Source organism: Oxyura jamaicensis, chromosome 8, assembly GCF_011077185.1.
Source record: "Oxyura jamaicensis isolate SHBP4307 breed ruddy duck chromosome 8, BPBGC_Ojam_1.0, whole genome shotgun sequence".
NCBI lineage: Eukaryota > Metazoa > Chordata > Aves > Anseriformes > Anatidae > Oxyura > Oxyura jamaicensis.
The window spans coordinates 2,441,376-2,462,263 of NC_048900.1; the positions used below are offsets into that span (position 1 = coordinate 2,441,376).

The 20,888-nt window shown below is 37.4% G+C and overlaps 1 protein-coding gene across 1 annotated transcript in view; it reads right to left on the minus strand.

Moving 5' to 3' along the window:
* The window catches only part of DPYD (dihydropyrimidine dehydrogenase), a 338,501-nt gene that overhangs the window by 154,246 nt on the left and 163,367 nt on the right, over positions 1–20,888 (minus strand). The window contains exons 12-13 of the mRNA XM_035333208.1: positions 18,199–18,383; positions 10,334–10,549 (exon numbers count right to left, since the gene is read on the minus strand). Of these exons, the coding sequence (XP_035189099.1) occupies positions 10,334–10,549; positions 18,199–18,383 (401 nt within the window). The remainder of the gene's footprint in view (positions 1–10,333; positions 10,550–18,198; positions 18,384–20,888) is intronic.

The following is a 20,888-nucleotide window of genomic DNA, read 5'->3' on the forward strand; positions in this document are numbered from 1 at the left end:
CAAATTACAATGCAATGATTATTGCCCTGGTCAAATTGTGCAGCTTGGTGAAATTCTCTACACATTAATTTTGTCATTCTGTGTTGATTAGCCAAAATTTTGAAGGAAAGCATCCTAAATCTAAATTCTGCCTAAAACACGAGAAGAATACTTGCCACTGCTTTTCAAACATTACATGCTTAAACTGTATTTTATTTACACCTTCCAGTAGCCTTCAGATAAATTCCTCACTGAGCCCACTGCCATGGAGCTGGAGAAGGCTAACAAACCCCTCAGTGCTTACATGACAACCTTTGTGCAAACGCATCCTTATTCTGTCATCTACTGGCAGCGTGCTTTCCAGTCCTGTTCTCTGCCAGTCCTTACCAGTTTGCCAATTACACAAGCTGCTTCCCAGACATCAGACAAAAATTCCACAAGACTGCTGTGCGAGCGTACCCTAATTAACCATCAGCTTAATTAGACAATTTACTGTGTAATTAGCAGGCAATTAGTCAACACCTCTCAGATCTTATTGACTGCTGTGACAGCCTTCCTTACTCCACACATTCCAGTACGCTACCACGACCATGATCCCAGCGCCATCCTGTACAACAGCAACCCTTGCAAAGGAGGGAAAATCATATTACATAACAAGGGGGAGAAAAATCAATAGATAGCCTGTTCATTTATTGAACTGACGTCTAGCCAAGACTCTGGTTTTTACAGCAATAGCAGGTCAGCTGCTAATGAAAAACCAGCTGGCTAGAACATTACTTTATGTCGTTTTCATTTCTAATGTTTCAGTGATTTTGTTTGAAAACTCTTAGGTTGCACTGAATTATCAAAGAAGTCAGGCAAGAAGAAGTTAAAGAAATAATGTGTAAACTTACTTTATGCATATGGTTTATGCATATGGTAGAAAACGGTGAAAAGGTACTGCTAGCTGCTTTTGGTAGCTATAACTAGCATTATAATTCACTGTTTCATAGTCCAAATTGCACCAGGAAAGTTAGAGAAAAGCAGATTAGCTTTAGGTTTAAAAAGTCAATATACAAAAATAATTTAATTGCATAAACGTAATTCAGTAAAAATATACATTTTTTTAAGTAGTATAAAATCCCTCATATGAATCTGATACTCTTGTAATTCACAATGAGAAAATGTACAATTAAATACTAAATACACATATTAAGAGAATATTAAAGATGTGCTCTCCTTTTTCTGTAGACCAAAAACTGGATTTTTCAATTAGCTGTGACAACAGCATTTTGGATAATTCTTGGAGTAATAATTGCAAAGTTCATGGGATGGAGACATTTGTCTCCTGATGCAATTATCTCTAGGATATATATTCACAAAAATCCTACACATTCTTACTGATGAAGTCTGCTAAAAGCACAATCTCTATTGTAGTGAAATATTTGGACAATTATAAAATCTCAAATACTGATAAGAAGTGTTATTTACAATACACGGGCATATATATTTACATTAGTAATGAGTATTTTAACATAAGAACCTCTCAGGTTTTTTAAACATATGGGACTTCATTCTGCTTTTACAACAAAGCCAGTCATTAGTAAATGCAATTATATCACTATGAGATTTAAAAAGCAGCTCTTTGCTTTCTTAACTTCTTGTGTGGGAAAATCAGATGTTAAACAGAGCCCTGTAAGTTTCATTTACCACCTGGGAAATTACTGACCTGAGATAACCTGAGCTTTCAGGAGAAGCATACTGATGCCTCACATAAGAGCTACTCTGGTATAACCAAAATTCACCTGAAAAATCATTAAGCAAAAACCCTGTAAAAATCCATGTGCGGAAATATACGCTAGATTAGAGATATATCATTTCAGCTTATGTCTGCAAACTTCTTAACATAAGCTACGTACCAGAACATACATGTTTGACATTGAGTGTCCACATTGAGTCAATCTGGGACCGTATTTCTTGGGCGCGTTCAAAGGCTGTATGGGATGCTTCAGTTCTCTTTTCCCAGGTGGAGGTGAGGGAAAAGTGTCTGTCCACCAGCCAGTCTGTACCATGTGCACAGCTGACCAACAAGCAACTAGCTGGTGCCCAGGGGGAGAAGGCATGGTGCTAGAAGCGTGCCTTCCTCTATAAACCTGCAGCCCATTATTTTTAGTGAGCGGGGGTGGAGTCCCAAAGCTTCACCTAGATTCTTACAGAAGCCAACATTTGGCCACTGCTATCTACTTCACGTACAGATTCTGAATGTAGACCTCAGCAAAGATGCTGGACTATAAACTGGAGCAACTGAAGTGTAAAGATAACTTTTTCCTCATTCTCCTTCAGTACTTCAGGACACCTATCAAAGTCACTACATCCTGGAGATTTCATCACAATGGAAATGTTGAAATGAGGAAGATAAACCACTGAAATATGCATTTGGACAAATGGGGGGGAGGGGGGCAAGGGTGGAGGGGGACACTCAATGACTTGATAAAAAAAATTTGGAGAGAAACTTCTGAATTCTATAATAACAAAATAAAAACCTTAGTTTTTTCCTGAAAGTCTCTGGATATCTCTTACCGTGAATCATAACAATTTCCCTACCCACACCCCACAGAAATAAGTTTAGGTCATTTATGAGAAGGCAATTCTGAAGTGTTAAATACAGCCTTATGCTGTGAATGCCTTGGAAAGGCATTTTTAAAATAGAATCATGATGAAAAATATAACACAATTTTTCTAATAAATTATTGAATAGATTAATATCACTAAGGAAGGTTTTATGCAGTCTGTTGTTTTGAAGAAAGCAAAATACTAAAAATAGGCTGCAACAAATCTGAACTGAGAATGAAACTTAAGTGTAAAAAATCTAAATTTCAGAATTACACTTGGCAATTTCTAGCTTACACTGAATCTGCCTTTTTAGCTGAGTTCCTTTCAGACACAAAATTACTTGAGCTAGCACCAAGATTACTAACAGTCTTCCAAGGACAAATGAAACAACTACAGAAAATTGTGTCTGAATGATATTTGACACAAGTACATCGCATACATGCTTTTCAGAATCGTGTTTACTCGGGATGTGATATTCAAAAATGTTGAGCACTTCAGATACAGCCATCAGGAGCTACAGATTCTTAGCAGTTCTGAAAAATCATGCGTGTGCTCTTTGTCTCTCTCTCTCTTTAGTTAAATATTTGCATACATTTTAAGAAGGAAGTAAACAAAACAATAGTAGTAAAGAACTGAGCAGCTTCTTTAACATAAAAATAAGTACCATTGAGACTTTTAGCCAACTGCCATATTTGCATCCATTCTGTTTGATAAGCTAGTAGTTGGACTGTTATTACAAAGGACATCTCTTAAGTACTGGTCCAGTTCCCAGAGGCAACATATTATGACTCCTACTTTTGGTAAATACCTTTATAGAAAGGCTTATGAAACAAAATACTCGGTATTAAAATCTTTACACTCTTCTAAACTTCACTAGAACTGCTTCTCAGTTGTGCCACTTTAAGTGCACAAAATGTTTCATTAAAATACTGGTTAACGAGTTTTTATTTACCAGCTGCCCAAAGCTCAAGGTTAATCCTCAAATTTAGATTATGTTGGTCCATTGTTGCTGCACTGTTTTAAAACATTGGTTCAAAATGAACACGAAATAAAAAATAAAGGATCTCTAAATACTCTGTAAAAAAGCCAAGTAGACAAATGGAAAATGAATCCTTAGAAAATTACATGTGAGCAACCTATAGCCTACCAAGAACCAGTTTTGACACGTAAATAATTTTACCTTTGATGGCCAGATTCGTGCACAGCTTTAAGGAAGCTATGTCATTGCTGGCTTACCGGCTCTATGGAATTTATGAAATGAGCTCAAGATGCATAAGACAATTTTACAGCCAAGCTCTCTCTGTTCCATGAGGGTGAATGGAAGGAAAAGTGAAAATATGGAAAGTGGCTTGCAGATCTTCTGTTTGTAGAAATCTCTCCTTTAGCATGAATGAGTTCTACGGACACACTGCTCACACACCTGTGTGACAGATCCCTCCATCCCTTCCACTGCTGAGTTGTCAGATTGTGTTCCCTACCTTGGGATAATAGATTTCACCAAGGGAGACTGTTCTGTGGCTCTCATTGAAGAAGAAATGGAGCATTTCTGCCATATTTAATGCTACAGGAAGAGTGCAACTAGACATTTCTTCAGAGGCTTATTTTTTTTTCTTCAAAGTAATACTTTATAAATGCCATTTGTTCAGATTCACAGCATGATTTTTTCCTTTTTGTACTCAGATAACACATTTTATGTATAAAAATATTCAAATAAAACATAATGTTATAGTTACAGCACTTAAAAAAAAAAATTACACTCAATTGCATTTCTCTGGTCTTTTACATCATTTGTTAAACTGTACTAGTTTTATGCAGAGATCTAAAAAAAAAAAAAAAAAGGTAAATATTGGGAAACAACCAAGCTGATATTTCTTATTAACACTTTTTTTCTCAGAAATATAGAACACAATAATTTACATAAAGAACACATAAGAATGTTAAGACCATTAATAATCACTTTCACGTTTGTAAAAACAATAAATAATTGAACTTACAGAGCTTTGTATGCAAAGGAATCCTGTAAAATGCCCACTTTTCTGTTCAAATAATGTAGTCAATAAAAGTTGTCTGATGTTATTTAGTAGAAAGGCAAACAGTCCTTTTTATATTTGACATTAACAATCTGATCATTTGTCTCCCCAAAGAAAGCTCATACAGCTTTCATACAGACCACACAATAAAGAATAGTAATATTTCTGTTTACTGAGATATCAACTGGCATTTCGTCGCAAGTCAATGGTCTATCTTTGCTACAGCATACTAGACCTCAATCTGGCACTTACAAATGTCAAGAGTATAAAAAAAAATATAGGATGGAAATCAAAAGCATGTTCTAAATTCCTAAAAAATGAAACAAAGTTCACCTAAACATATTTGCTGCAGAAATCAGTACAATATTCAGCTGTCAATCTCAAAAAACAATGAGGGAGCAATGCTGTCAGTAGGACAGGATAATAACATTTCAAGCAGATGTTCAGGCAGGGCTCTAATTCTCACTGAACTCCCCTGGTAAGCATTTAATTTCTTTATCATATGCAAGCTAGGCAAATTGTACTTCATCAAAACTGTATTGTGAAATATTAATATTTCATATTATAGCAAAACTCCATAGAATAACCTTTGTCATATTAAGAACATCAGAATTTCAAATGTCATGGTTCTGCATTTTAATGCATCTTAAATAGCTTTTTGGCTTGGCACCATAAATTATAACTAGTTTAATCTAAATTACTGTGCTGTAATATCATACAAAAATATACATTTTGTAATACAGATTCACTTCTGTGAAATACTAATGTTATGGAAAACAATGCATCATTGTACTATGATTTTTTTTCTTCACCACGTCAATTATAAAGTGAGGTGTACGTAGTGCAAACGTACAGAGACAAGTAGTCAGTGGCAGAATCTGTACATTATAACAGCAGCACATGAAGTGCTCTGTACACACCAGGTAAATTAATGAATTCTCTACCAGCAATTGTGTTCATTTAGAAATGGTTCTGAAAACATATTGTAAAATTTACTTCAGTGAATTTTATAAACATATATTATGACTAGAAAGTTTTCTCTGCTTTGGATTCATTCAAATGTAATCTAATTTTAATTGTAGCTTTGTTTTTAAAATCATCCGTGCAACTTTCTTCATACGCAATGAAAAAAACATTAAAGATTAAAAATGAAGTTAGTCTGCATGTTGATTTCTGCCGGTTCTCATAATAAAGGCAACTGCTTCCACATTATTGAAAGCGACAGCATCACAAATCAATGCATGTCACAACAGAATAAAGACAGATGTATCTGATTAATCAGAATTAAATTTTAGAAGTGAAGGAAGCATCTAAAAATCAAAGCAAATATTTCTGCTATCCCAGTTGTTTTTCCTCTTTCTAAGCAGCCCATACAATGCAGTGAGAGAACGACAAAGCCAGAACTGAGATGATGGAGCCCTAATTTATGTTATAAGCTCACTGTGGTGGTAGATATGTATAGAGAAAAGGCATGCAGACTTCATATAATCTCTGGCTTGTTTTGGTACTATGTTTATACAAACTTTCCGATTACAGTTTTTAATGTAAATTTGGTGTACTAAACAGTACTCAGCAATAAATTTGAAGTAAATAAACCAGCTCAGAATAACAATTCTACTAAAAACTCCCACTCTTTGTTACTTGTTTAATTAATACAGGATTTTTCATTCTGCAGGTAGTTTTCTGTTCTTCTAAGTTCTAAAAGAGGTAATGATTGAAATTCATTTCTTTGCGGACTCCATGATATGCAGCTCTCCCATTTCCCTTCAATAGCTCGCCAAGAGAATTTACAAATAATAGTTTGCAGCACAGAGTTATCTGAATAAGACAGAAACACTATTTGAACCAACAGAGCAATGAGCTGTTGATCCTGCAGTGAAAGAGTGAAGTCGTGAGTGTAGGAGAAGGTGTGTGTAATGCGGCTTTTTTTTCAGTTACCATTTTTCTTGCCTCATGATAGTCCATTTTAAAAGCAGCTATTCTCATTTCTGGAAAAAATCAAATGTACTTGATACTATTGCAACTATGCATATGTTTGGTTTTGTAAATACAAAATACCCTCCCTCTTCACAGATACCTATAAACATATACAGGTACGGTGTAACCTGTATTTAATATTTGTATCATACTACAACATCCAGTACCTTCTAAAATATTTACAGTGCTATATACTTAAAGGCATATCTGTTCTGAAGGAATTTCATCTATTACTCGTTAGCTTTTTTTTTTTTTTTTTAACCTTTCAACAACAGAAGAGCAGTATGCAAGAACAAACATTTGCTGAATCACTCAGAGTTGAAATCCTCACCCTACAAACAGAAAACCCTACACAGGTTGTCATGAAGGCAATTATGCAGCAAAGTACGTGGGTGTTTGAAAAGGGAGCGAGCATGGCACGAAACAGTTAGCGCTATGCTAACTCCTCTGTAGCAACATGTGATGCTTTCAAGGTGAGGTCAAGACAGAAGAGGGCTGGGAAAACTGGGGGAGTAAATTATGGACCAGGGGCTACAATTGCACAAGTGCTATATAACAATTTGCTTGTACAAGAACACATGGCCTCTCATGGGCTGCAGGGATCCCTAGCCTAGCATTTTACAGGAGTTTTTCATGCTAGACAGTGAAAGAGGGAAAAGGAGTGGAAGTTCATATGAAATGAATGCTCTGTCTTATAAGAATCACAGCTCTCCAACCTGAGTCCTTTTATCTCTGTCCTTGAATCTCCTGCAATGCTTTATCTGTCTTTTTTTCTCTGTTCTTATTCCATCACACTGCAGTTAACACATGGAAATCTGTAGATAGGCTGTATGTGCTTTCCATTTGCTAAACGTCACTCAGATTTACCCTGCATCAACCAGTTTACCTCGAGTGCCAAAGGATGCCAAAGGTCAATAGGGAAGTCAACCTCTAGTCAACCTCTCTGGCCAACCTCTTTTCAGTGTTTTGTGGGGCAGGACGAGGGCTAACGGCCACAAGATGGAGCACAGGAAGTTCCGCACCAACATGTGTAAGAACTTCACGGTGAGGGTGACAGAGCACTGGGACAGGCTGCCCAGGGAGGTTGTGGAGTCTCCTTCTCTGGAGGTATTAAAGGCCTGTCTGGACGCCTACCTGGGCAGCCTTCTCTAAGGAACCTGCTTTGGCAGGGGGGTTGGACCCGATGATCTCTGGAAGTCCCTTCCAACCCCTTCAATTCTGTGATCCTGTGAAGTCACTGGTCTCCATGCCACTGACAGCGCATGGTGGTGAGTTCAGTGACCAGCCCTGGAAGAGGCAGTGTTTCTGCTACTGCTAAGCTCCGCACAGTTGCACAGGCAGTTTATGCTTGGCCTTTAACTATTGCAAATATGAAGGGCAATCACAAGTTAAACCTAAACAGGACAGATTAAGTAAAGCAGCAGGGATAAACGCAGAATCCTGCTTGTACCACATACAACCAAGGCTGAAGTAGAGGAGTTTCAGCTGCCAAAAACTGTGTCCAGCAAGCTCCCTTCCTCCCAGAAGTAGTTCTGTTCTTGGAAACTAATCTGGGGAGCAGCTCCACCTGCTCCCACTGGCAATGCAGGCTCAGATCTGGAAATCTTTTTTTCCTGGCCCTGCTACACAGCTGTTACTAGCTTGGTAGGACAGTAAATCTGAAATCTCTACTTCCACAGGTACTGCAGACCATGAGAGCATTCTGCTCCGTGCTGAACACCACATAGGATTTGCATCTATGCGATTGGAAACTGAGTTTTTTTTTAAAAAAAGGTAATGTTATGCCAACCTATATTAACCTAAAATCTGTACTAATTATTTGTTCCAGCGTTAAGTCAACAGAGCAGTCTTTGTGTGGTACTCGTTGCTCAAATAAGAACTGCTGTACCTCCCTAGGCCTTTCTTTCCATTTGAAATATTTATTTTTGTAGCATTAATTACCATGATAGTATTACAAACTGAGCAGTTTTATTTCTGCAGCACCTTGCAGCCAAGCATCTCAAATCATCACAAATACTAAGGCATTACCCCCATGGGAAGTACACTATTGGGAAGAATATAACGGCATAAAACTAGCTAGTACTTCGGTGGGACAGTGCTACTGCACGCTGCAATGTATGATTCAAGAAATTCTCTCTCTAGAAAGATCTCCAACCAATTCATTCTGCCAGAGCACGACACTCACTATTTCAGAAACAATTCAGAGAGACTGTGCTGCTTACTGGAGTACCATCATCACTTCCTGCAACACACAAGTCTTTCCTTCTGAATTACCACTCAAAGCTGTAACACTGTCAGTGTCTGTTTAGCTCTTGAGAGACCTGGTAATCAATGCACAGTCTTGCAGGACAGCAAGCATATCAGCAATAACACTGATTAATAAATAAATCTCAGTACTTGCTATGTGCTTGCCTTCAGCCTAGGCACTGAATAATTACAGTTGACAGTATGTTATATGCATAAGTCAGTTACAAACACACTTGAATGACATTTATGTCCTAAAAAGTGTTTTAATAAGAAACCCTGTGAAGTAGTTTGGAATCTCCATTGCAATCCAAATGAGCACGGACTTCCTTGGTCTACCTTCGGTGTAAGCAAGAGAAGAAGCCAGCCTGACATATTTTACATTATGCTCTAGGAATACAGCACTTTGTCCTTAGACCTTCCTCTTTGTTACAGGGTCACCCTCTGAGGTGGCAGAGTAAAAAAAATGTGCCTTTTCTCTTTATGTCTCCTGCAAAGGTCTCCATCCACTAATCCACTTTTACTTCTCATCTCTGAAGCAAGAATAAAACTCCCTCGTTTCCAAATGTATTTCAAAAGCTCTCTTCCCTGCATGCTACTCTTTGTCATTAATTGACAACACGTTGCCATCATTCACACTTACTCAGGCGTTCCCTCTGATCCTCTTCCTCCCAACACAAGTAATCCCAACCCAAATCCTGTTTCTTTCCTCTGGAATACATTTCTCAAAATTGTCCTTTTGTTTCACTGTCTAAACTTCTTGCTCTAAGTCTCATTTTGCCATTTGACTGTTGTAGCAGAAAGCCCAGTCTACATGCAATTCTCAGGTTACATAATCCAAACATACACTTTAATAAAAATTGCTTTGAGAATTTGTTTTAGGTGACACACCGAGCTATAGTCTTCATGAATTTATTCTAACTCCTTCCTCTTCCACTTCATCTTACTGAAGCATTATCTCTGTACTACAAACCTTCAGCAGAACGAGTCCCTCCATAGCTTGTTTTATGTTGCTTCCATCTTTCTCTTCCACTGCCCACCCAGTCTCAAGCTCACACCTACATTATCACATTGCAATTGGAACTCAATTTCAATGGCTTATCTTGGCAGTCCTTGGCACGGAAACAGCCTTTCATGAGTTGCTTGATAAAGCTGTTACTCATTCCCTTTGCATTCTGATCCCTCACAGAAAACATTTCCACTGCAATGTTTAAAAAAAGTACCGTTACTGTTACTAGCTGGTTAATATTTAAAATGTTGTTGAATAAAAAGGAAAAAATGTAAATCCTTTAATTGCAACAAACAAACAAAGACAAACAGAAATTGTTCCACCTTTACACTGCACTACACAGCTGGAAGCTCCAAGATTATTTAAACCTACATGATGCACCATACATTTCCCTGCTTACTCTTTTCTGCAGGCTAGATAGTGAGGCTCCTAGAAGATTCAGATACTTCAAATATACAAAGCAATATTTACATGCTAAACGTGGCTTAAAGTATTTTCTTACCTTATCCAGGGAGAATGTTTTAGTGACAGCAAAGCCCCATCCAGCTTCAAAAGCTCTTCGAATCATTGAAGAACTCGTAGCAGGGGTTGCACTGGCAATGCCAAAAGGGTTTGGAAACTTCAGTCCAGCCATTTCTACGCTGATGTCTACTAAATCTATAGGAGTATAGAAGAGTGGTAGTTGTGGAGTAGTAGAAACTTCAGCACCATATAAGGACTGTAAAAAAAAAAAAAAAAGTAATTTTTGCTGATGCATTTTTATATAATTTACTGTTAACCTTGATAAGTGAAGTGTTCATATCTAATAACCTTTTTTTCAATAATTCTATTAGGTGTTCAGGCTTACAAATCAGTAAAATATACAAAACACTTGCACATGGAACATTTTCTGTCCAAAGAGCATTCATGCTGAGAAATTATGCCGTGCAGAAAATAACCAAATAATAATAATGAAACAGTTATTTCATATCTTGTACTGCTAGGCTGGTTCAATCCAAAGCTTTGTATGGACTTTCTGAACAGCAGCCAGTAGTAGTGAGGTGAAAAAAAGGAGAAAAACACACATACACACACGTGAAACACGCAAAACAAACAAACAAACAAAAAACCAGACCCCTAGTGTCTGACAGACCCAGTATTCTTCTCAACTGCTGACTTAGGAGAATTGGATGTTAGGAAAAGGTTCTTTGCCAAGAGGGTGGTCGGGCACTGGGACAGGCTCCCCAGGGCAGTGGTCACAGCACTGAGCCTGCTGGAGTTCAAGGAGCATTTAGGCAATGCTCTCAGACATACGGTTTGACTTTTAGGCAGTTCTGTGCTGAGCCAGGAGTTGGACTCAGTGATTCCTGTGGGTCCCTTCCAACTTGGGATATTCTACGAAATGTAGGGACTTGCAGTAAATGAGGGAAAGCATTCAAGGGCAAGATCACTTTGCAGTCTGTCACCCTCAACTCAGCATACGTGGAGTTACTGCACCTTTGCCCTCATCTCCTTTTTAATATTTTACGTATCCTATGCCATGGGATACATATAAATACATGAAAATCTATTATTGAATAAGAACAAGAGTGACAAAAATTAGACTGATTTGGGATCAAAGAAGAACATACACTTCATGACTGTAACACCACAGTCGCTTCTGTTTTCAGTTTTAAAGATGGCATTTTCTCTGGAGAGTCAAAGCAAAATGCTTTCAATATAAATGTTGCATCTAATACTGCAAAAAATGTAGAGAGAAAATCTTTTCCCATGTGCAGATACCGAACAGCATCCTAATCAGGCTGTTGTAGGTAGAATTAAAATCTTTGCTCACTCAGATGCTTGAGTCAATAAAAATACAACAAAATAAGGCATGAATTTCTACTACAGTGAAGCTCTACAGAGCCTGTGTTCCTAACAAATTCCTCCATAAGATCACAGCAGCTTCTTCCAGCCTTAAAAGAAAGCAAATAAACAAAAACAAACAACAAACGAACACCAAAAAACAAACAAACAAACAAACAAACAAAAAAAAAAAAAAAAAAAAACTTCACCAGGACAAAAAGAAATACTGGTGGAGATGGAGGGAAGATTTTCCGTAAAAGAGTAAAAAAAAACCTCAGCTACTTAAAAATTGCTGCCTCTGGTTGTTATTGCCTCTGCTTTTTTGTTGTTATTGTTTGTTGATTATTTTTTTTAAGAACATATTTTTACCCTGTGTTATCCATCACAATAAGTAAGGAAAGGATGAGTTTTTTTGCTTTGTTTTGGTTGATTTTTGATTCAGCACATTTTGTTTGTGAGTGTTTCTAAACCTGAGTTCACTTAGCTGTTTTGCTCTGGAGTTGCCCGGATTCACATTCTGACCGCAGACCTTAGATTCCTTGGACAGAGAGGATACGTTTGGGGGGTCACATTTTCTGATTACGATGGCATAAAAGCAATGAAAGTGGTGAAATTACTCTAGCCTAAATGATGTGAATCTGAATGTGTCCCTAACGGAGGACGTTTTGAGAAAAGCTAATTTTTGAAGATCCCTAGCACTTGGGACCCAACTCCCTTCAGTACTGACCTCACCCAGCGAGCAGCTGTTTCAATCACTTTATAATAAGCCAGACAGCCACCCGCATCCTCCCTTCTAAGTCACACACTGCCTCCTGCGTCTCTAACTCCACAGAACTTATCCTACCCTGGGAGAATAGGAATGTTTAGAAGAACAAACAGCCCTGTACCCTACCTCTAAAGAACTTTTGTTAGCTGACAAATCAGGGAAAAGAAAAAAACAAACAAACAAACAAACAAAAACAACACCCTTTTGTTTGTTTGTTTTTATTTTTTTTAAGCCTTTCTTATCTAAAATTTCAACTGCAAAATTTTGTTTGTTATGCCAACATAGAAATTCCTGGACTGCAAGACTGAAATAAATGCATGTTTTAAATGGTAGCACTTTTTTTCCTCCTACATACTTGGAAGTTGGGAGATCTGCTGAAACTAACATTGATATATTGAACTCTTACACTAAACTCTTTGAATTTGAATCTGAGAAAATGACAGCAAAGAAAGACTTATGGAAAGACTTTTGGCCAACTCCATTGTATGTGCACATGTGAGTAATAAACGTAATTTTCCATTTTGAAAGCAGTTATTTGTTAATTTGTTTGGTATCCAGAATTGTTCAAATGTTCTCTGTGAATATATCTCAGTGGATGACTCACAAACTACTCATTCATTGTATAACTGTCCAAATTGATTGCTATAGGCAGATAGAGACAGATAGGTTAAGTGCTTAAAATGCAGCTTAAGTTACATTGTACTCTTTCTTTTCCCAAGAAGGACAATTTAATCTCTGAAAGCTGTTCTCACCTAAAATGAGTGTAGCGTGAAAGTCAATCTTAAATACAGACCCAAAATGAGCTGTGATAAAGCCGAAATTAAATCTAATGCAAGAGGAAAAAAAAATTACTAAAGCACTGAAAGATTTGAACAAAATGATTGAATACATCCATGCAAAAATAGGCCTTCCCTCCCGCATGCAAATTGGTCATAAACAATTTCCCCAAACATTTGCAAACAGGCCTATTCTTCCTGCCAACCTACCCTCACAAAGAGCAAAACCACCTCCGATGCCACCTAGGACCGCTCAAGGACCACAAGATGTGTCTAACGGTTTGTTGTGATGAGGTGGACTGGGTGGAGGTAGCAGCACTGGAGGGAAAAATAATAATAATAAAAGAAAAGGTTTTAATGGAATAAGCCAGGTCTTTAAAGCATACACAGGGGCAGGATGAAACTAGAGGTTCAGTAGCCAGTGGCTATACATCCTTGCAGATTTATCTTCCTCCTTCCTATCACTTCCCTTTTTGCTCTATTTATTTTTTGCTGGGTTTTCCTTTCAGCACAATGCTTATAAAAGAAATAAATTTACTAAGCCCTGATGTGTTGCTTCCTACAAAGCAAAACTTTTGGCAAACTAAAATGTTTTATAGGTTCCTGAAAGCAAAATAATCTTTATAATGAAGGATTTCCCTGACATTGCACAAACAAATAGGAAAAGAAAGCCTGCAGGCAAGAGTTTATTTATAATAACTCTTCCCTTGATTTTTAAAAATAGAGGACAAAAAGTGTGGCCCATTCTTCCTCTAATTTGATGCCAACCAGCAGAGCTAACAATATTGCAGGTACTTATTTTATTGTTCCAGGCACGGCAATTTTTCGGACACTGGAAGAGGGTGGTGAAAAATCGCCGGCACACTGCGTGCAGCATCCCTGCCCTACTCTAACCAGGATATGCCCAGAGGCAAAAGCAGTACAGTCTGTAGTGCAGGGCTCAGACAGGGTCTGAGCTTTAAACCTGATACAATTTGTGACATTCATTTTCTTTAGATGGAGAAAATCCTTAACCACGCCGATATGGTCTAACTCCATTTTCGTGCCTTTAACAAAGATAGACTACGAAAGTGAGTAGTTGTATTACTGTTATTTTTCACAGAGAGCCTCCTCTACAAATCCTACTGCTTGGAAGGGTTTTTCTGAATACTTTCATCCCTCTCCTGCTTTGTCTCTTTGTAGGTCTGATCTTAAAACACAGCTTTTCTCCCTTACTTGTAAAGCTTTTCTCTCTCTCCAATTATCCATTAGTTAGCTTCGTTAAATACATTTACATTATTTCACACAGAATGGTTCGAAGGATGCCTGGAGATCATCTAGTCCAATATCCTTGCTCAAAGCAGTGTCAACTCTGTCAGCAGGTTGCTCAGGGCCCTGTCCAGTCAGACAGAGATTTTTTAATCCCCCTTCCTTTGTTTCTGGAAGAGACATACTGCTTAGTCAATAGTAAGGAATTAAAACACCAGGTTTCCTGCACTTAGTTTTGCTACTTGCCTCCATGCTAGTGTTTCACATGATGGTGTTCTAACCAGTCAAGGGACTTTTTTTTTTTTTTTTTTTAACTTTGATTAGCATGGAAAGCAGCAGACAAGATAATTAACACCTTCAAAAACAAGCTTCCAGCATCCCTGGTATTGATTATGAAATAATGTCCATTCATGCATGTCCAAGGAACATAAGAGAATGGTCAATCTTCAAAAAAAGAATCAAAAACTATGCTCTCCAGATACAAAGCCCATGTATTTTTTGACAGCATAAAGAAAAATTATAATAAATACACAACACTGGTTCCAAGTTGCAAAGTAATGCGCTCAAATTTCATACTGAACAGCGTGCCTTAGTGAAGGGCAATTTATATCGGTTGTGATCCAGCCCTCTATTCTTTAAGTACATGGTGTACATTTTGATCACAACAAGCAAACAGACAAAAAGATTTAAATTAAAAAAATAAAAATAAAAAATACAACTGAAAAAGAGAGGAAAAGTCACTTTATTAGAGGGTTTTAGTGAGAATAAGATGTCAGCTTGATAGCCAGATATGGGAAAATGCTCCACTGCTAAGTGTATGAATAGAGCAGGAGTAAAGTATAAAGGCTGGCATCTTCCTGGTCTCGGAAGTCAACTTTGCTCTCAAGACAGGCATAGAAAATTAGAAGTTAGTCCTGCAATAATTGTGAATTACTCTGAATATAACTATTGTATTATTAAATCCCATTCCCTGACCAAAAAGAAATGCACGGTAACTGAGACACAGAACAGAACAGCAGAGTATATTGCTTCTGCCCAGGATTAGAAAGTCACTGTTGGACAGAAGTGAGGACTCTGCAACCCCCAAACAAAATAAATCACCAAGACTAATTTAACTAAACGTTTACATCATTCATGGGATAACAAAAAAGGCTGAATCCCCAAGAAATGTTGTGGATAGTATATAGTTGCATGAATTGGGCTGATTCTATTTGGATCTCTACTGACATGTAAAGAACTGTTCAAAGACAATTGTATTTTCAAACAGGTTTTAATGCAGCTGCCCTTGGTTAGGTTTTGACCGGTTGTGTTTATGCAAGCCAGCCTGATACACACCTGCAGGCAACAATTTTTGAGATGAACCTGTGCTTAGCAGAGTGTGAGGAAAATGTTAAGAGGCAGGAGATATTTAGGCAACTAATGATGGAAGGTTTCCAGGGTAAGAGCAGCCAAGACGCTTCTGTAAATAATTCCCAGTTTTGAACATAAGGCATTTTTGCTGGAGAGTCCGTGAGTCTGGATCTCATGCTTCACTTGACCATGTGCCAAAGCTTGAAATGGCTGGAGTTTCAGGGCACATATCAGGCCCATCTGTTTGCTTAGCCTTTTGTCTGGAGTAGGTTGGCGTAGCAGGAGCATGCCATTCAAACAGGGCATTCAGCAAGTAGCCGGGGCAGTGTTTTTGAGTTTCAGTCTTTGATACGGTCTTGGGTTGGTTGAGAAATCTTACAGAATATTTTTATTTTGCTAAAGACTGTCTGCATTATTTATAGAACCTGGTGCTGAGAGAGTTGGTGATTCTGGAAATGGCTACCTCTTTCTGTAACTAAAATGCAAATGGATAAAAGGAATCAACGTATTTAAAATTTATCAATGCATTTAAAATATGTCAGTTCAGACACTCAGATCACAAGAAGGTTACTTGTCATAGAATCTCACAGTAGACAGAAAATTAAGGACTTTGTAAAGGTGTTTCTTCATCTGATATTGGAAGTTTTCACAATACAGGGCAGTAGAACAAGCATACATATGCAAAAGGCATGCATACACGCACAGGTAACATGATTCCCACCTAAACAACTTTAAAATACAAACCCTCTTCTACTATCTAACTTTTCTACCTGTTTCAAAAACAAAGTAAATTGCCAAATTACAGTGCTCTCCACCACAGCAACCAGATTTTACAAGGGCTGCACATCCAAATAAATGCCCCTGGGCTACCCATTCATCTAACAGCTGGAAAGGTGACACTTGACATTTGGAAACTTTCCTGTGAAGATTGCTGTAAGGCTTTCCCATTAGCTTCCTGGGGAGACTGTAAGGTCGAATAAACTGCCTTGAAACCTGCAAAGGGTAACGGAAATGCTCTAATATCACAAGCCTCTTGCTTTAAAATTCTAATTCTCAAGCCATGACTATTCAGATTTCTTCCAAAGTATTCAACAAATTCCAGAGAAAAACAATGTAAGCTTTGAGGAGGAAGCAACATGTAAAAGGAGGGTTTTTAAAGTGATGTGTGTATTTATAGAGGCTAAGGAGGAAGGAGAAAAAAAGGAGATACCCCTCTCCCCTATCACAGTTACCCAAATTCACTGCGCACTGAGAAATTAAGCAAGCAGGTCGAGGTTTAAAGATGTTTCACACTCAGCATTTTCATAGGGTCTAAGAAGGCAGGACACAAACACTGCTTTAGAACAAGTGAGAAAAAATATGCACAGATACTAACAACAAGCTTTCAGTTGAAGTATTTTTAGGAAGTGAAATCAGACCCCAACAGCATGAAATTGCACAAACATGCAATCAGAAAGGCTTTGAGCAGATGGATGGGGGAGAAAGACATCGAGCTGTTACAGTCCCAACTTCAGTTGTTCAAATCTCTTTCTGTGGGAGAATGAATCATGTACCATGTTTCTAAAAAGTTCCTTGCACCATGAACACACTCTTTGTCAGCTGGTTCTCCACACACAGGCTGTGTCTCGTCTCTGATGGTTCCTCTGCAGCTCCTCTAGACTTTGTGTTCTTTCTTTAACTACAAAAGGCAGGGCAAGCAGAGGTGCTCAGCAACACAGAAAAAGCACCAACAAGAAACATGCAGTTACCAGGTTTTTCAAGTCTGTACCTCTTAAATTCCCATTTCTTGGGTAATACCTCCTTCATGTTATTTTCCTCTTTGAATTCAGTGCTTATTTTTTGTCTGGCTCATGCATCCACTTCATCAGACACATCAAAGCACACTTTGGTTCTGGTGTAGGTTATCTGAGTGATCTGTAATCTGTTAGTACGCTTGCACTCTAAAAATACTAAAAATGTCCTCCCCAGGCATCAATATTGACAGTATTAGTTTTTTCTTTATGCAGTATTGAGTGGTTCTACTTTTTAATATTGATGGGCTCACTTCTTTTTCCCCAGTTACCCCCAACCAGGATTTCTGCCTACACTGTTTGTTGTGCAGGAAAGATTACTACCTTTGAGTGGAATTCAGAGCTGGGGGCAAAGAAAACGTTGCCTGGATTTTAATGCTAAGATAATATAAAAAAGCTGGGTTCAACTCCCCAAAATCAAGCATGTGATCCAAGTTGAATGAATCTGAAATGTACAAATCAAGATAATCTAGGTGTTAGCTACTCAAAACTTGCATATTTAATCCCTTTCTAAAAAAAAAAAAAAAAAAAAAAAAAAAAAAAGACATTTTAGCAATCACAATGAAGGTATCTGAAACAGATAGAAACTGGAAAAACACACTTAAAGAATTACCTGTATGTATCTGTGCATGTACCAGGAGGCTTGTTTTCCATCATTTACTGATTCCACTGTAGTGTTAGCAAGACCACCGACGTCACCCCCTGCAAAAACCCAGGGTTCGCTCGTTTGCATAGTTTCCGGATCTACTTCAGGAAGACCCCATCTGTTAAACTTGATAGGTGCCATGGCCTCTCTGACTGCAATTAAAGAGAAGGACAAATATGATAATAAACAAAAGAAAAAAGTATTGCCTAAATCTCTCAAATATATACTAATAACAACTAGTAGATCAATTCCAAGGCCTAATTTTTTTTCATTCACTTAAATGTGAATTTATAATAGAACTGAAAAATCCTATTCTATATAGAAACATTTTGGTTGAGCTAACGGAGGTATGTAGTTATTTAGAGGATTTGGACAGAAGAACATCACCTGCTCTATGGAATTGTTCTTTGGTAAAATCAGAAAAATAAACCTTTGTGTCTGCAAAGCCAGACACGTACAAAATAAACAGAGATAAGATTCACAAGAAGTGACTGACTTCATACAGGAAGTAATTGCTTTTAATGTTCTTTTGGCCACTAACCTCCAAACAAACTATATATCCCAGAAGGTGGGACTCACAAAGTCTTTCTCACTGGCGTTATTTATCTCTTGGGGGAAAAAATAACTAACTAACTAAATAAATAAATAAAAAGCACTTCTGAAAATCCTATTAAGGAACAACACTAACAAAGGAAAAATAGATTTTCCCCCTTTCCCTTCACACAGAGGTCTGTACTGCACTTTCCACATCAACATGCTTTTCACCTGAAAAGCAAACATAAATATTCCTGTACAACTTAATATACCGCATGCGATTTTTGAGGTTTAAAAACAAACAAACAAAAAGAATGTTTGCAATTTCTAGAAATTCATTTAGACTTCCAAAAATTTACTTGTCACATTTACTAATGCTCACAACAGAAATGATACTCTGCTACTTTTTCACAGCTCATTATTAAATTTGACTTGAAAATTTCAGATGGGACATTTTCCCCACCAGGAAATGTTATGCTTTGAAAGCTTTGGCTTGACAGAGTGTGTTGATTTTAAAGATTTTTTTTTTTTTTCTGAAAAAAAGATAAATTTCAATGAAGTGAAAAACATTCTGAATTACTATCTAAGCTAAGAGCATTCTGAAAGTAAGAGTCATTTTGAAACTTCTGTACATTAAGAATAAAATAACAAAAAGCAATAAAAATGAAATGCTTACACAAACAGTATATTTTCTATATATTTTTCACTGCAATTTCTGATTTTTTTAGAGCACTCATTAAGGTATTCTCATTTTTTCAATTTCAAAAAATGCATGACATTAGAAAAATTGCATTAAATGCAAGTAAAAATCAGAAAAAATAATCTTGCTCTGTTAATGTGATTTTTATTACGCAACTTTTAATATTACTTTATTACAGTCACAAAGACATTTCAAAGTAGCTTCATGAAGATTATCACATTTTCAATAAATATTTCCAGCAAACATTGATGCCACATATCAAAATGAGTTATTTTTATGCAGCTTTAAGTCTGCATGAACTGAAGATTTTACAATAAAACACAGCTTAAAATTGCAATGCCCCTCAGGGACATACCTCTAGCAGATGCAGATTGCCAAGGTCAATTAAACTGATGCAGTTGTGCTGTCATATATGTAAAAGAGAAACCTGCTAGCTTAAGACGAGAAAATTTCTCCCACACCAGTACAAGGGCAAACTCACAGTATAGCCCCAATGCACGCCCAAGTACGCAGAAAGCTTCAAAGACATCTTTCTTGCACATCATCACGATGGAATTTTCTTCCTGGGTTCTGTATCTCCCTTCACCTCTAAATCAAATATTACACGTGTGTTTCAAAGTAGAGAGCTGTGCATAATCAGGGGCAAAATAATAAAATAGGGAGCAAGACACATCGTCACCTGCTTATCATACCTATGCTCTTCTTCTCACCCTTGGCATATACCAATATCCTTAGGACTCAAATCCAAAGCATTCTTTTTGCCGCCGGTTCAGAATGCAGAAACACAGAAGACAGTTTTACACTGGAAGCAGGTTTTCATACCAGAAGCATACAGTCTACATGCAAGACCTATTGCTTGCAGAATCCTTCCTACCCTGCATACAGTTTTAGCTCAACTTGGCAAGAATACTTGCCTAGTAGCTGAATCAAAAAGTTATGAAATTGTTTCCTTTTAAAATATTTAAATTATTGAAAGACCACAGCAAACACAACCTTCAGAGTGAGACGTTTGTCAGTCTGGGAAATAAGTGGTTTTCTTTCTTTCTGTCTTCATTTTTTTTTAAAGGAAAGTGCTGATAGTAGCTTATAGGAGTTTTATTATACTTCAGTAATATTTATAAATCAATGTTAACCTTCTCTTTATGTCTCAGACTGTCTGTACTTCAAGAAAGCTTTTGATCATCTTATATTTGTCATACATGGGATAACTTATTGCATGCACTGGTACCATCTCAGCATGTGGTCTTGACAGTTCTTGCAAGCTAAATACATATCGACTTGTAAAGACATGTTCAGAAAAAAAAAAAAAAAAAAAAAAAAAGATGAAAACTTGGTGCTGCGGGGTTTGGTGCTGGGGTTTGAATAGATGACTTGTTTCTCTGAGACAGCACTGAACAACAGTAAGGGTTTTAGAGGGCAACAT